Source organism: Protopterus annectens, chromosome 2.part0 (genome assembly GCF_019279795.1).
Source record: "Protopterus annectens isolate FY-2018-M chromosome 2.part0, PAN1.0, whole genome shotgun sequence".
Taxonomy (NCBI): Eukaryota; Metazoa; Chordata; order Ceratodontiformes; family Protopteridae; genus Protopterus; species Protopterus annectens.
The window spans coordinates 396,842,927-396,859,475 of record NC_056728.1 but is presented as its reverse complement, the minus strand read 5'-3'; the positions used below and the strand labels follow the sequence as shown (position 1 = coordinate 396,859,475).

The 16,549-nt window shown below is 40.2% G+C and overlaps 1 protein-coding gene across 1 annotated transcript in view; it reads left to right on the top strand.

Moving 5' to 3' along the window:
• LOC122793103 (annexin A1-like) overlaps positions 1–16,549 on the top strand; it is a gene marked incomplete in the record, with an annotated part of 731,647 nt that overhangs the window by 113,884 nt on the left and 601,214 nt on the right. Inside the window, 3 exon segments of the mRNA XM_044060835.1 lie at positions 1,975–2,056; positions 14,459–14,553; positions 14,643–14,756. Coding sequence (XP_043916770.1) covers positions 1,975–2,056; positions 14,459–14,553; positions 14,643–14,756 — 291 coding nt within the window.

The following is a 16,549-nucleotide window of genomic DNA, read 5'->3' as shown; positions in this document are numbered from 1 at the left end:
ATGGCCTTTTTGTGGTGGCCCATATGACCGAGGTGTGGTTCTTTATGAAACCTTAGCACAGTATCCACTGTAATGTCACAAGAAAATGTGGTTGGATTTATGATGCATTCATTATCATTAAAAAGGCCTGGGTGGATATTCAGTTGTGTGGATGCAGCAAGTGTAAAATCCATAGTAAGACATAATTGGAAAGTGTTGTCCACTCATCCTCTCTTGTCAGAAATAGTGAGTGCAGAATCCATGTTCTGTATTTCCAAGTTTAAGAGCTGATTGAAAAATGTGAGCAAAGTACAAGAAAGTGATGTCCATAACAGTACTGCGTCTACTCATTTTTCATTCAGCACATCATTTGCATTGATTTATTTATTATTTATTTATTTTATTATTTATTTTACATTTGTTGACCGGGCTAGTCTAACTGGACAAAATATCCGTTTTCAGGCCCGCCGGAAAAAAAAAAAATTACATGAAGTAAACAAAAAAAATTATTATTAAAAAAATCATTAAAAAAATACCATAAGTTCAAGGGTAGACTTATAAAAATTAATGGAACAAAAAAAATATCAAGCAGAAACAAATATCAGAAAAATATTGGTAAAATAACAGAATTACAGGGTAGCAACATTTCAAGTTAGATAAACAAATTTAAGATGTGATGTCCCCAGCTTTATTCTTTGATTTGGTCAAGGCGCTACAGAGTTTATTAGCTCAGGAAAGTAAAGTTTATGAATGATAATAAGTTGTTGATATAGTAATTTTTTTTGTTGAACCAATCAGGTAGAAAGTTTGGTGATGTATTTTTTGGACAAGTTTGTATATATAGCAGAGGCATAGAAAAAGAAAGGGTTTAATTCTGTAGAGAGTACCAATTTTTTGTAACTGGATTTAATGGTATTGTTGTTAATGTAATATTAAAAAAGATGGTTTTTGTTTTGGGATTAAGAAGGAGGATTGTTCCATAAACCATTTTTCTACATCATGGAAGACTGTTTGGGTGAGGGAGGTATTATATAAGATATTTTCCATGAGGTGGGGATTTTTCCTCAGAGACAGTCCTATTAATAAAGGATATAAATTAGATAAATCGATTTATTGTTGTTAATGTTTAGCTTGATATAATATTTCAGCTTTTTCCTTTGGTAGTGTGATGGAAGTTCGCTATAGAGGGTGATTGAGATTAGATTTATAGTAAGCAGAGGTTATAGTTTACAGTTAGTACTATAGAATAGAGGATGGAAAAATATAAAGGCCAGGAGAAAGGAGAGTGTAGAATTAGGTGAGAAAAAAGATGGAGATAAGTTGGTGATGAAAAAGAATGGGAGGCATTTACATTAGCAGTTGGGGAAATAACAAGTATACATCGATACTTTGAAGACTGTACTGATGAGTGCTTTTCAAGAAATATCAGATGTGATGAACTGGCATGCACACACACACACACACACACACACACACACACACACACACACACACACACACACACGTATATTTATATGGGTCCCCTTCAGATGATTGAAGTTTCAAAACTTCGAACATCATGTGGCCAAGGACCAGATGATCGAAGTTTTGAAACTTCGAACATTCTGAATGGAGATCGCTTACAGAGTGGAATGGGAAATTTACTGTTTTCCTTGCTGTAGTGTGATCTTGGAGTTGGTATATTTAACTAGCAATGGATATGGGGGTAACGTAAAAGAAAAAGTTTTTTGTTTTTTATTTTTTATTTTTTATTTGATGTTCGAAGTTTCAAAACTTCGATCATCTGGTCCTCGGCTACATGATGTTCGAAGTTTTGAAAATTCGATTATCTGAAATAGACTCATTTATATATGTTTATATTTTTAATTTTGCACTTCTTTATTTTTCTTTGTATATGGGCATCTCTTTTGTTAACGAGTACAGTGACATTGTTTCAGTCTTTTCTGATCTGAGCAAATGCCTTAATGTTTAAATTTTCTGCATCTCTTGTTGCAGCGTGGAGCAACTGTCAAACCATATGCTAACTTTAATCAAAACACTGATGCTGCTGATTTGGAGAAAGCCCTCAAAGCAAAAGGTAGGAGTTTTATGTCATGTCTTAATGTGTGTGTGTGTGTGTGTGTGTGTGTGTGTGTGTGTGTGTGTGTGTGTGTGTGTGTGTGTGTGTGTGTGTGTGTAGGGGGGGGCAGTCATTTATGTCATTGAAGTGTTGGGTACACATAGCAGTCTAGAAGGCACTACAGTTTCCTATCGAGCATTGTGTTAGGAGATGTATTGTTTTCAAGATATTAAAACACATGAGAAGAACTTTGCTGTCTTTTTTTTCCTGAATAATTCTTTACCTTTTTCTTTTTTTACAAATGCACTTTTAATCTAACCTTATTGATTTGAACATTATAGATATTCCAAGACCACTGAGTCTCATGACCATTCTTGCCTTACCAGTACCTTACATCAGGCATCAGCTCCTTTTTCCAGGAGGACCATACTAGTGGATAACTGTACAGTCATCTAGTTTATGTTTAAAGGAATAGTTAGTTGCACTGCTTAACATACCAAGGAAGTTTATTGCGGAGGTTTGGGAGGTGCTAAGTTATAAATATGTCTTTCTACCATGTTCTGTTATTCTGCTAATGAAGTTTTAGGCCCCTGGTTCCATTAGTAGATGTATGAGACTTGTGGAGAATGAGGAGGTCCAGGGTAACGGTATGATGTGCAAGACACAGATCCCCCTCAAACGTTTATAAAAGACTGAATACAGGTAGCTTGGCACTTTAGGCCTATTATTTTTTGGTTAGGAAAGTTTGGGGTCTTTTTAAATATTTGATAATTTTAGTGAGATAAATCTCAAAGTTGATGTTGTACTCGATAATTGACCTGATTGATGCTGAGTATAAAGGAGTGTTATCTCTTTAGACCATGATGATATTACTTTGGCAATTAGCAATGCTAAATAAAAGGATTCCTGACAAAAATTGTTATGTGATTGTCTAAAGAAGAAAAAGCCATTTTCCCCATCTTGTGAAGATTCCCCTCTCGGCCTCTCCCATTTTGAGCTGCTGCTGATCCATTGTCACACTGCACATGCTCTGTATTGCCTTTTTTGTCTCTTGTTGCTACTTTCATGTATTTATTTGGTCGGCCATGCTGTGCTGTTCATTTGGTAGTAGTTTGGTGATTGATTTGCCCTTTGTTCTAGTCAGCAGGTATCACAACATTTTCAGTTTTTTTCATGCTATGAGGGAACAACTACATTGTTGTTATTTTGAGATTAATGGTGATTCATTGAATTCCTTGAATAAACATGTTTGCAGTATGTTGACAGTCCTTAGAGGAGTTTTTTTACTTTATTTATTTTGTCTATAATCCTTGTAAAATGTTAAGTCTGAATAGTAGACATTTAACAAGATTACAAAGGTAGAACTGAAACAAAGATATTTTGAAGAACAAAGGCTATACAATTAGATGATTAAGCTAAAAAAGAGAAATCTACAAAATGTATGGGAACAGTAATCAGGGTGCAGTAAAAAGTAAAAGCAAACTAATATAATTCTTCAAAAATATCTTAAATGTGTAAAGAATAGAACGAAGAGTTGTAGAAAAGAGAAAAAAAAGACAGTTTACATTTTTTCAGACTCATGCATCAATCAAGAGGTAATCTCAAAGGTTTCTCTTACAGGACTAATGCAGTCTGTCTGAAATTATAATGAAGAACTGCCTATGGCATTTGCTAAGTCCTTGCAGTGGATAGAAGAATCTGCAGAAAGCTTTTATTATTAAAGATGTTGCTACTTTAGTCTAATTTCTTTTACTAAGCTTCATAAGTTTTCTTAAGAAAGTTGGAACACTAAAAAGGAGTACATCTTTTTCACAAAATGCCTTCAGTGCATTTGATGATTACCGATCAGTACCCATTGGCTTCATTAAGTAAACTTCACCATTGTTTGAACAATAAGCAACTGGGCCATATGAAGAGTAGTGTGCCTGGTGGTGCCAGCTTGTATGCAGTGTCGAATCATATAAATATTTAATTATTTATATATAGAAAATGTAATACATAATAATTTAATTCAAAAACATATTTTTCTTTAACATAGAACAGGTGTGCATGGTGTAGTATTTCTGCAGCTAGAACTATGCCAGCTATGCCATTTTGCTATTAATTCCATGTGTATGTGCCTGTATGTGTATGTGGACTTGTGTGTGTGTGTGTGTGTGTGTGTGTGTGTGTGTGTGTGTGTGTGTATATACATATGTGCATGTGCTCACAAACTTACATTGAGAGTAATTAACTGCGGAATGTATAAGTATATATTATATGAAGTACACATGCAAGCACGCACTTACACTTACACTCACGCATGCACACACACACACACACACACACACACACACACACACACACACACACACACACACACACACACACACACACACACACACACACACACACACACACAGACACACACACACAGAGTTGCCTGTCTGGAGATATTTGGAAAGTCTGCTCCTGATTTGGAGGATCATAACAATATAAGCAGGAGCTTATCAGAAGTCCCTGAAAGTGCGGAGTGTAACGGCCCAGTCAGGGCTATTAATGGAGCTGAAATCAAGGCTTGATAGAGGCCTACAGTTTGGCTTTTGCTTGAGTGCAGTCCACTGCTAAGAACAATATGGATTGTAAATCTTTTGATGGAGAAAAATCCTGAAGATACTGCTTTGCTTGGGTTAGAAGTTGAGACAGGACCTTTGTTTGTTACTCAAAGGACAACATCACAGGATTATTGGATTTCCCAGTGTTGTACTGCAGTGTTGGTATTGAAGTAGGAATTATAAATGCCCATATTGAGAACAGAAAGGACCATCCTTTTTTTCAGCATCATAGATTTCTGTAGTATGTTAAGGCACTGACAGTGTGTATTAATGTAGTTGATGGCTATGACCTGACAGTTAGACTGAGAAATGTGTAATCGTTCTGTTGTATTAGACACTTGACTTTCACAACATCAGTGTGACTTTTTTCCAAATTGTAAGAAGAGATGTTGTCTCCTCTGGAAGTGATACACTAATCTGAAGGTTTTGTTACTGAATGTATTGTTGTCCTTGAAGTGTATTCCTTTGAATAACATATTAATGTAAAAAAAAGTTCAGCTGTGCTAATTTTAGTCCCTTTGTGCTCAAGTTTCTCTAGTCTTTAAATTATCTTACCATGCTAGGAACTCTGCTAACTGGAGGTGTTTGATGCATTGGGGAGAATTATCTTTCCCCCAATGTGTATTCACGTCTGAGTTGTTTAGAATATTCAAGTGGGTATTGGGAGGACAGCCTACTGCATGAGATATGATGACTTTCCTCATGTGTCACTTTTTTAAAGATGTATTCTTTATGTATTAGGAAATAGAGATTATTACTTGTTATTTTGGCAATTAATGGTTTTGTGGCAGTGATTTTAGAACACTTTAATGATTAGGTAGTTGCCACCAGTCAGATGGTGTTAAACTAGAAAAGTAGTGAACTGTAGTCCCATCTTGGGAACATGTATTTATTAAACACCTTATACGATCTGCAGACATCCTGAGGCTGGGGTACACCCTGATTAGCTCTGATGTGGACTACTGCAGTACCCTATCCATGGGGCAGTCAAATTCAGAACTTAATTTCTTGTAAATAGTGCAGATTTCATCAACCAGACTACTGACAGGCCTATCTCAGTACTAGTCAGATCTCTACATAAAGTTGTAGTTCTACCTTACTTGAACAAACATAATCTATGTCCAACCTACCTTCAGCATTGGCTAGCAGCCTGCTGTTAGCTGCACTTTGCCAAATGCTTGGCCACAGTAAGGCTTGTGGTACTTCTAAAGGGTTAATTAGAAATGCCTGGGGTTTGTGCTTTGCTTAACAGGAGCTGCACATTTGGAACTTATTCATGGTTAGCTGAGGATGTTCCTGATGCTCAGTGATTCTCTTTCATTGCTACTACTGTTGTTATTTTAGATCTATTTTATCCGTAAGGTGATTAGGATTAGTTACTTAAATAAACTTGAAGCTGAAAAAAAAGATAAAGTTGAATTTTGTTTCATTGATCTTGGCTTGTGTCCCAAATATTCATTCTGTGAACACTTCTTGATGTTCTCCATTTGATCACAATTACAGCATTCATAATAATTGGGACTTTATCTCAGAATCTCCATTTATTTGGCCCACCTTCTTGAGCCCAGACCTCTTCCCCCAAGCATAGCTGGCAACCTTTCCCAAGGACATTAAGATACACCAAGTATAAAGCCTGCTTCTGCATATGTCAGCTTAAAAATGTTTTACCTCAATTTGATGGACTCAGAAAGTCACCAGCTTCCTGGCATGGTTTGACCTTCTTTGTAAAACCTTTCTGAATGTTTTGTGCTTTGTGTTAGTAACTGTTCTATTGTTAGTTATGGGTACACCAGATGTGCTTCATATTTCACTGCTGCAGTCATCACGTTTGGGTTATCCTGCCAGGGGTTGCCCTCAGTTGGCCCGAATACCAGAGGCTTAGTATTTCTGCATCAGTTTCTGTCACTCCAGGACTGATGTCAGGTCATCAGTGGTATAAAATCAGGTAGCCGACACCATTACATCAGTCTTTCTTGCCGAGGAGCCCAAAGCAGAAGCAGTTTGCCTGAGAGCCGGTCGGCTGCTACCTGAGTTTTCATTATCCGAATTGAAGTTGAAGTCTTCTAAAGCTAAGTACCCCATTGGAGATCCTTTTTTCTTGCTCTAACCGATGTCAGAAAAAGTTAACAATTGTCTCGCCTGTGGAAAGCAAATATCACACCAAGATTTCCATACTTACTGTGTCACCTGTTTAGGCCCAGACCACTACGTCCCTCGCTGTTGCTTTTGTGCTATGTTCAATGCCAGAACTGTACGTCGTCGGGCCCTTGTTGTAGCTAGATATGATTGCGTCTTCAGTTCTTTCTAAAACTACGAACGACGCCCAAAAAAACGACTACCCAAGCTCAGGCACCTACTTCCTTGCCTCAATCTCAAATGCTTAAAATGGCAGAAGACCTTATTATGTTTATTAGGGGAAGCCAGGCTACCCCTTCCAAAAGAAAAAGAGACTTGTCCCCAGTAGTTTTATCTGAACAGGAGTCCGATGACTCTGATGCTTCTAAATATGAAGACATGCAACCCCTCTTTGCTTATGAGGATTCTTATGCAGAGGAATTCATTTCTTCTGCCTCTCCACCCGAGGATTTTTCATTTGGTAAAACCCTTCATTATTTAAGGAAGCATTTCCAGTGGGAATGTCAGGACTATCTTCAGTCAAAAAAGAGACTTAGGGAATTCTTAGCTTTACCACAGCACAGACCTTTGGCCATTCCTCCTGTCCTGGATGTTGTTGATGATGTTTTTATGGAATCCAGTTTGACTCCTGACACCTTTCCTCCTGCTCCCAGGAAACCTGACAGATACTACAGAGTCCCTGACTCTCACCGATTCCTTTTTGAAAATCCTACTGCTGACCCAGAGGTCATCTCTCAAGGACCTAAAGGAATTAAAGCAACCTCAGCTAAGAATCCCACCCCCTCAGACAGGGATTCCCGAGCTTTAGACAGATGGGGTAAAAAAGTATACACCTCTGCTACTCTTGCTATTAGAGCACTAAATTGTCAGTTCCACATGCTAAAATATCCATGGAACTCCTCAAACAAAAAATATCTTCTTTTCCTGCTTGTGCAGAAAATAAAGAATTACAAGAGCTTATGCATTCTGTTCTGCAAGCCAAGTTACTAAGCACACCTTGCAATGTGGCTTTGATGCCCTAGAAGCATCTTGCAGGGCAGCAGTCACTGGTTCTGTCCTTAGAAGGCATGCTTGGCTTAAGGAACAGACCTTGCCAGACCATGTCAAATCAAAATTATTGGACGCACCATTGAACAAAGACAATTTGTTTGGCACCAAGGCAGAAGAGGTCTTAAAAAAGATGGAAGAAAAAGCTAAATCTATGCAGACAGTTAAAGACTTTCTACAAGTCCAGCCTCCGAGGTTCAGTAGGCATTGCCCCTCCAAACACTGGTCCTTTCTGGCACCCTCCAGGCCAGCTCAGCCCAGACCCAGGGGAAGCAGACCCCCCAGACAGCAGCCCCAGGGAATGCAGAGATCTAAGCAATGGAGTTCCTCTTCTTCAAAAACAGGGAGTGCTAAGCCACCCCCTTATGGTAAGAACTCACAATGACTTTACACCTCCACCCCTTACCTCTGCCCACCTGCTTGTTCCCCAGGAGGAAAACTCTCCTTCCATGCAAACAACTGGGCCTCTATTAGCAACGACCGATGGGTCCTCAACATCGTGTCCCAGGGATACAAATTTTATTTCCACACTCTGCCAACCTCAAAAGGGCTCCCAGATCTTCCTCAAAACCAGTGGGCAAAGGCCAAAAAGCAAGTCCTGTCCTTGCTGTCCATGAGGGCAATACAGCATGTACCTGCAGATGAGATAGGTCAAGATATTTATTCCAGACTTTTCCTGGTACCCAGAAAAGAGGGCACCTGGTGCCCATTTTTTGATCTATCCATTCTACAGACCTTTCTGGTGATACCAAAATTGAAAATGCTCACCCTCCAGCAGCTTCTTCCTATGCTTACCAAGGATGCTTGGTTAGCCACCCTAGACCTAAAAGAGGCCTATCTACACATCCCAATCGGGGAATCTTGCAGGAAATATCTATGTTTCAGGGCAGGATCTATGCACTTTCAGTTCTCTGTGCTTCCCTTTGGCTTATCCACTGCTCCCAGAGTTTTCACAAAATGCCTGTCTCCAGCCATTGCTTTTTGCAGATAAAGAAATATTCAAATTTACCCCTACTTAGATGATTGCCTGATTCAGACAGACAATCAGGGAAAGCTGTTACTTTGTAAAGGACCTACTGACCTCCCTTGGGTATACTATCAATGAAAAGAGATTAAAACTAACACCCACACAAAAAATTGTATTCCTCAGAGCAAGTCTGGACACAGCATCCCAGATGGCATTCCTTACTCCAGAAAAACAAGCCTACCTGACAGGCTACTTCTCTCAACTAGCCACCAGAACCCAGTTATCTGCAAGGAAAATACTGCAAGCTCTAGGGTTCATGGCCTCCTGCATTCTACTCATTCCATATGCCAGACTGCATATGCGGAAACTACAGTGGTACCTAAAAAGCCTTTGGTGTCAACACTCTCAAGACCTGGAAACTGTCATTCCAATGATACCTTGTCTAAGGAAAGATTTTCTTCGGTGGGCAACTGCATGCAACCACAACAAGGGACTTTCCTTCTCACAACACCATGCCACCCAGACCCTCACTACAGATGCATCAGACTATGCCTGGGGTGCACACTTGGATGGCAGGTGCATTCAGGGCCATTGGAGCCCAAATCAAATACATTTGCACATCATCCAAAAAGATATGCTAGCTGTTCAGCACGCCCTGATAGCATTCAGACCCCTACCCTCCCCAGGGCCTCTGCTGATCAAAACAGACAACGCCACAGTGATGGGGTATATCAACAAGCAGGGAGGAACTCACTCTTATCCTCTCTGCAGGCTCACCATCACCCTTTGGCACACGGCCTCAGCCATGCAACTACACCTGCTAGCACAATTCCTGCCAGGCTCCCTAAACTCTCTGGCAGACAACTTATGCAGAAACCTGCTAGACCCATACGAGTGTCAGCTAGACCACAGAACCTTCACCCTTGTAACCCAGAAATGGGACACCCCGAAAGTGGATCTCTTTGCCTCCCACTCCAATCATCAGCTCAGCAAATTCTGCACCAGGGAACCTCACAGCAAGGCCTGGAAAGTGGATGCTCTATCCTTCCAGTTGGTAAACCTCTCGGTCTGTGCATTTCCGCCTCTACCACTCATTTCAAGGATACTGCTCAAAATAAGGGAGGGAAAACCGAGGGCAATTCTGATTGCCCCAGACTGGCCACGCCAGCACTGGTACCCAGTGCTGCACAGCCGACTGTCACCCCTGCCACCATGGCACCTACCTCAGATCCCAACACTTCTGACCCAGAAGAATGGAGAATTCATGCATCCCCAATTGCAGACTGTCAACCTTGTGGCCTGGCTTATTCCCTGACCTCTCCTCAAGCTGCCAGCCTAAGCAAACAAGTACAAGATGTTATATGTGAGGCCAGATGACCCAGCACTAGAAAATCGTATGCTGACAAGTGGAGAAGGTTTAAACCTGGATCCAGGCTAAGGGAGCTGAAACAGCACAGCCATCCCTACCTCTCATCCTGGATTACCTAGCAGACCTACTGCACAGAGGTCTGTCCTTCTTTTCTATTAAAATTCATGCCTTTGCCATCTCTGCTTATTACAGCACAGAGGCACCTCTCTTCTCACATTCTCTCATCAAACGGTTCCTAAGAGGGGCTAACAACTTAAGGTCACCCAGAAGAGCTCCTACCCCAGCCTGGGACCTCAACTTTATGTTGGAAAAGCTCACCCTACCCCCCATTTGAACCTGCAGCTTCAGCAGAGTTAAAATTCCTCTCTTGTAAAACAGCCTTGCTTCTGGCCATCACTTCAGCTAGAAGAGTTTCAGAGCTACAAGCACTCATGGCTGTAGAGCCCTTCATCATTTTCCATGCTGACACCGTCTCCCTCAGGACTAACCAATCCTTCATGCCTAAAGTGGTGTCCAGTGTGGCTCTCAACCAATCCATTCATTTGCCCACCTTTTTCCCTACCACACAAAACAAGGGGGAAAGGATTCTGCACTCACTAGATGTGCATAGACAGCTCAGATTCTATCTGGATAGGGCTAAATCTTTTAGAAAAACTGACCAATTGCTAGTCAGCTTTGCAGCAGGTTCAGAGAGCAAGACCATATCCAAACAGTCCCCAAATGGATAGCACACTGCATCCATTTTTGCTACAAACATCACGGGAAACCACCCCCAAAGGGGGGTCAGGACACATTCCACCAGAGCAACCACCACCTCTGCAGCTTTTCTTAGAGGGGTCCCCACCAGGGACATCCTGGAGGCTGCAACATGGACTTCTGTTCATACCTTCACCAAGCATTAGCACCTCCCTATCTTCTCCAAATCCAGGGCAGGCTTTGCCACCGCTGTCTTGCAGGGCCTCCTAGCCAGCCCCCAGTCTTCTTGACTGCCTCCACCCTTTTCTTCAGCTTTGGGAATCAACTCAAATGTGATGACTGTAACAGTGAAACATGAAGAACATAGTACAGTTGTGTACACTTATCATAAATGTAGATGTTTGAGTGTATTCATTGCTGCAGTCCTGGTCCCCCCTCCATCCCCTTTGTCTCTCTCTCTTTATCTCATCCTCTCTTCTTACAGGGAATTTTTGGTGTTTACTTTCTACGGGTGGTGTTCTTCCACCATAACCTAGCTCCCTATTTCAGGGCTCCTGACAGGTGGGGCAAGAAAAACTGTTGTAATGGCGCCAGTTGCCTGATTTTATACCAGTGACGAGGACATCAGTCCTGGAGTGACAGCAACTGACACAGAAATACTAAGCCTCTGGTATTCGAGCTGACTGAGGGCTACCCCTGGCAGGATAACCCAAATGTGATAACTGCAACAGTGAATAGACTCAAACATCTACATTTATGGTAAGTGTACACAACTGTACTTTTTATGTTGTGGACATAAAAATGGCAATTATATATCTGGTAAGTAAGTACTCCTTAAGGATTTCCGTACTGCTGTTTTTGTTTTTCACCAAGTCAGCACACAATGCCCAAGGGTGCTCTGACTATCAGTGATTTATGCTTAAAGCTTTCCAAAGTGGGGAGTGCTCCCTGCAGCACTACCTGGTTTGGAAAACACATGAGAACTTTACACAGTCTACTCTGATTTCTTCTGTTAAGTCATGTTCCTCCTCTGATATACCTCTAAAAACAGAAACACAAAGAGAGGACATACAGGGATGCAGGAGACATGAACCCTTGAAGATATCTTTTTGACAGACTCTCAGGAACCTGGTGCATAGCCCCTGTTTTGAAGGTTTTAAATAGTGCAGGATTCCCAGAAATACCTGTACAAAATTTCTGCAGATTCAGCAGTGTTGTCCATGGGTCCAGAAAAAAGATAAAAACTGTTTTCTGGCTCCAGTGTATTTGCAAATGGCAGAGAAAGTAAAGCTGTGGATGTATTTGGGGAGATAGTAGATATGGACGCCACCGTGTCCATTAGGACTCTTAACTGCCAGACTCTCAGATGACGTAAGTTCCAGTCGACCCTCCTGGATCATCTAGAACAGAAAACTGAGGAGGTGCCTGATGCTGACCTTAGGGCAAAGTGAAGGGAGCTCACTCAGACAGTTAGTCAAGTGACAAAAACACTGTCAGCTGTGGTTATGATGTTGTCTTTACAGCACCCAGGGCAGCAGCAGCCGTTTAGGAGTTATGTGTGACTGAGGTTTGAACCACTAACAGAGGATGTCAAAGTACAATTCCTTAATGCCTCTAGACAAGTATTCTCTTTGGGACCATAAGAAATTAATTTTTGTTAAGAAAATGGTGGAATGGGCAAAATATGCCGGGTTTAAAACAACTTCTCACCCCTTACTACAGTACAACAGAAATTCTCCATCTAAGCCATAGGGGTATGGAAAGAGTAAGCCAGCAAAATGCAAAACAAAAAATGCCAATATAATATAAAACATGTCAGGGAGAAAGTAAAGAAAAGCATGCGGGAATCACAAGGATCTTTATCCAGTAGACAGCAACCACAATTGCATTGAATCCCTCTCTCTCCCAAACCCTCAACCAAACCTAAACTCTTAACCCCAACCAATCCACCATGATTGCTGGGAGGCTTTATCAGTGCCTTCCAGTCCAGAACAGCATCACATGAGATAAGTTGATGCTCCATATCATTTAGAGACCCAACAGTATCTGGTATGTTGCATTATCCAGGGCCCCCTAGCATAAAGTATGATAGAACTACTTCCTGCTTTACAGATGAATAAAGGATTTTACTCCGCAGTCTTCATAGTCCACAAGAAAAGGGACCCTGGAGATGCATTATAGACCTCTCAAGACTAAACATACAAGCAAGAGTTCCAAAATTCATGATACTGACTGTTCAGGCTTTATTGCTCCTCTTTTTCTTACAGGCTGTGATGATCTCCCTGGATTTAAAGGATGCTGTTCTTCACATCCCAATCCACAGGGACCACACATACTTTCTCATATTCGAAGTAGGGGGCTTTTGTTTTCAGTTTACCTCATTGCCCTTTCATCTGGCCTCTACTTCCAGGATATTTACCAAGTGCCTAGTTCCAGTGATTGCTGCACTGCAGAACCAAGGCCATTCACATCTTTCTCTTATTTGAACAACTGATTAATCTAGGCAGAGTCCCAGAAGGAGGTGAACAGGGCTATTTCCCAGATCAGGACAGTTCTACAGAGCCTGGGATTTACTCAAAAGTCCAACATCTTCGCCTCCAGTAAGGTCATTTTCCTGGGATCACTGTACAATACCAACCTGCAAAAGGCATGCCTTACATCAGGTATTGACGAATACCTATAGAAATGCTTCCTACTGTTAGCAAAGCTGAGTGGGCTACAGCCAGAGAGTGTCTTAGACCTGTGGGTTATATGGTCTGAACTATGCTGATGATTCCCTGTACCAGCCTACATGTAAGGAAGCTGCATTTATATCTTTGGTCTGTATGAAACCTTAGCACTTCCAACTACTGGAACAGCAGATTCATATTTATTCTACCTTGCAAATAGTGCACACAAAACCTAGAGCTACCTTTCTCTTCTAGACCATCCAACCAAATCCTTACAACCACTTTTATCAGATCTGGCTTGGGGAAAATTCATGCTAGATCTCAAGGTACAATCAGTGTGAAAGCTGCTCAGAAAATGGAGCATATCCATGTGAAAGAAATGTTGACATTAATTTAGGCTATCCAAGAAGTCAGGCAGATTTGGACAGAGGGTTTCTGACAGTGTGTGACCAACAACACAGTTGTAATGTGGCACTTCAAAAAACAGGGTGGAATTAGATTCTGCACCCTTGGCAGGCTGGCAGTTACTGCTTTGGAGTTGGCTGTACAGCAGATAATGTTACTCAGGGTGATCTACAGATGGCCACAGCAGAGTCCACTGGGGGACCAGTTAAGCAGATCAAAGGCAGACTCTCACAAGTAGATGTTGCAAAAGGTCTTCCTTCAACTTGTTCACAGGGATGGCGATCCTCTGATAGATTTCTTAAGTCCCCCAGACTGCTGTTTCCTGGCTTACATCTCACAGATCATCTTTACTTGGTGAGCACTGAATAAGTCTAGTAAAATGTACAGTTGCCCAACCATTGTTCCATTAGCATTAGTAGCTGTTATCCTTTACTTTGTGACTTACATCCTGCTGTTATGTAATTTTTTTAAAGATGCGACTGTTAAACTGATAGGAATGCATATTAATTCTGTTTCTTACATTCCTTTGATATTTAGGGGTAGATGAAGGAACAATAATTGATATCATGACAAAGAGAACCAGTGTTCAACGTCAAAGAATAAAATCTGCATATGAGCAGCTAACGGGCAAGGTATAACTGTTCTTTTCTGCTGCTTGGAACGCTTACTTAGGTGTGCTGTAAGAATGCATATATTTTAACTTGGGATATTCTTATTACAGTCATTGGAAGATGGTCTGAAGAAAGGCCTTTCTGGCAACCTTCAAGAAGTAATGCTTGCTCTTTTGAAAACTCCAGCACAGTATGATGCCTATGAACTTAGAGCTGCTATGAAGGTACTTAGCTTCTAGAAATTTTGATTTGATTTTTTTGCACTAATTAGTCAAGATGTGCACATTTTACAGTATGCAGTGTTTGTATTTGAATTGTTAGCTTTGTGGCAAGATAATGTCTTTGCAATGTTTCCAAATACTTCATTGCTATGCATTCTGATTACTAATTTGCTGTCTTACATGTTGTTCATTTGCTGAGCTCTGCACACTGCAGATATGCATAGCACTTTCACTAAAAGAGTACAGTATATAGTCTGGGGGTAGGAATGCATAACCCTGTGGAGGTTTTACAATGACAGAAAATAACGAACGACAAACTGGAGAGTCACATCAGCCACTAGGCTGCCAAGGCACAACTTCCACTTTCCAAATTCCAAAATAAGAAAAACAATAAATTTGATTAAAACACTTTTATTTATTATAAGCACTTACATTTACCACAATGCAAAACTTCCTCAGATACAAGTAAAACAACTAAGACAGATACTTATATAATATTAACAAAGCATCAATTAAACTAATTAAAATATCACATGAGCATCCTAATTAAATTAAGACCCTCCCCTTTAGCTTGCTTACATTTCCAAATCTTATATACAACACACATTAAATAAGCAAGCAACATTTTTAATAAAGCATTTTCAGCCACTGTTTAAAATTTTAATAATTTTATATCTAAAATGCCAAATTTGATTTTCATATTTATTCCTCGCAGCATTTACCATCCCCCATTTCAACGCACATAGTAAACAAAAACAAACAAAATTAAGGTTCCAAAATACTTTATCTAATAAGAGCCTTTAGTTTCATAATGGGGGCAATGGATAAATTGTTGTTAACCGTCGGCAACGCATTAGCATTTTAAAACAACTGCCAGGTCATTTGCCGTTTCTTTATCCATGCCCCCCGGATTCCTTTCCACTTCGTCCAAAATAATGAATTTAAAATAATGCTCTGGATACTCCTTAATGTGTCTAAACAGTGCATTAGTCATTTTCTCTTTTTTAATGTCATAAATATGTTCATATATTTGGTCACATAACAGGCATTCAGTTTTTCTGTTTCATATGAAAATCATTACAAACTTGACATTCCCATCTTATTACAATTATATCTGCCTTTAACAAAAATTATTTTATCATTAATTATTGTGTCACTCCTAACCAGTATATATTTACATAATTTACATCTACCGCATCTGTGCATTATAGTTAGTACATACCATCCTATCTTTAGCCTCTAGCCAGTTTTTTAAATTAAAGCCTTTCTTATACATGTTAACAGGTACTTCTCCTAGTTTCTCATATATATTATTGTCTCCATGTAATAATCTCCAATTTCTATTTAAAATCCATCTTTTTGTAGCATTTTCCAAATTAAATGTAGTAATAAGGACTTTGGTATAGGAACCCAAGGCACTGTTTCCTTAAAGTTCCCCTATTACTTCCACCCCACCCACCCCCTTCTCATTATCAATTTTCAAAATAGGATTAACATGCCCATTTCTCCTTTTAATCGTAAACCTCACTAATAAACTCCTCTACCATCCCCTTAGGGTATCCCCTCTTACAAAACATGTCTAAAAGTATATCACATTCCTGTTGAAAGTCCTCATTTAAGGTGGGAATATGGGCAACCCTCAATTGCAACATCACCACATATACAAGAACCCCACTGGAGACCCCATCACAACATCCCCTTTTTTGCTGGTAAATTCTTCATTCAAAAAATAAAAGTTATTTTTTTAAGATAATCTCCCACAACTCCGCCAGTGTATTTATTTTATCCTGTTAAAC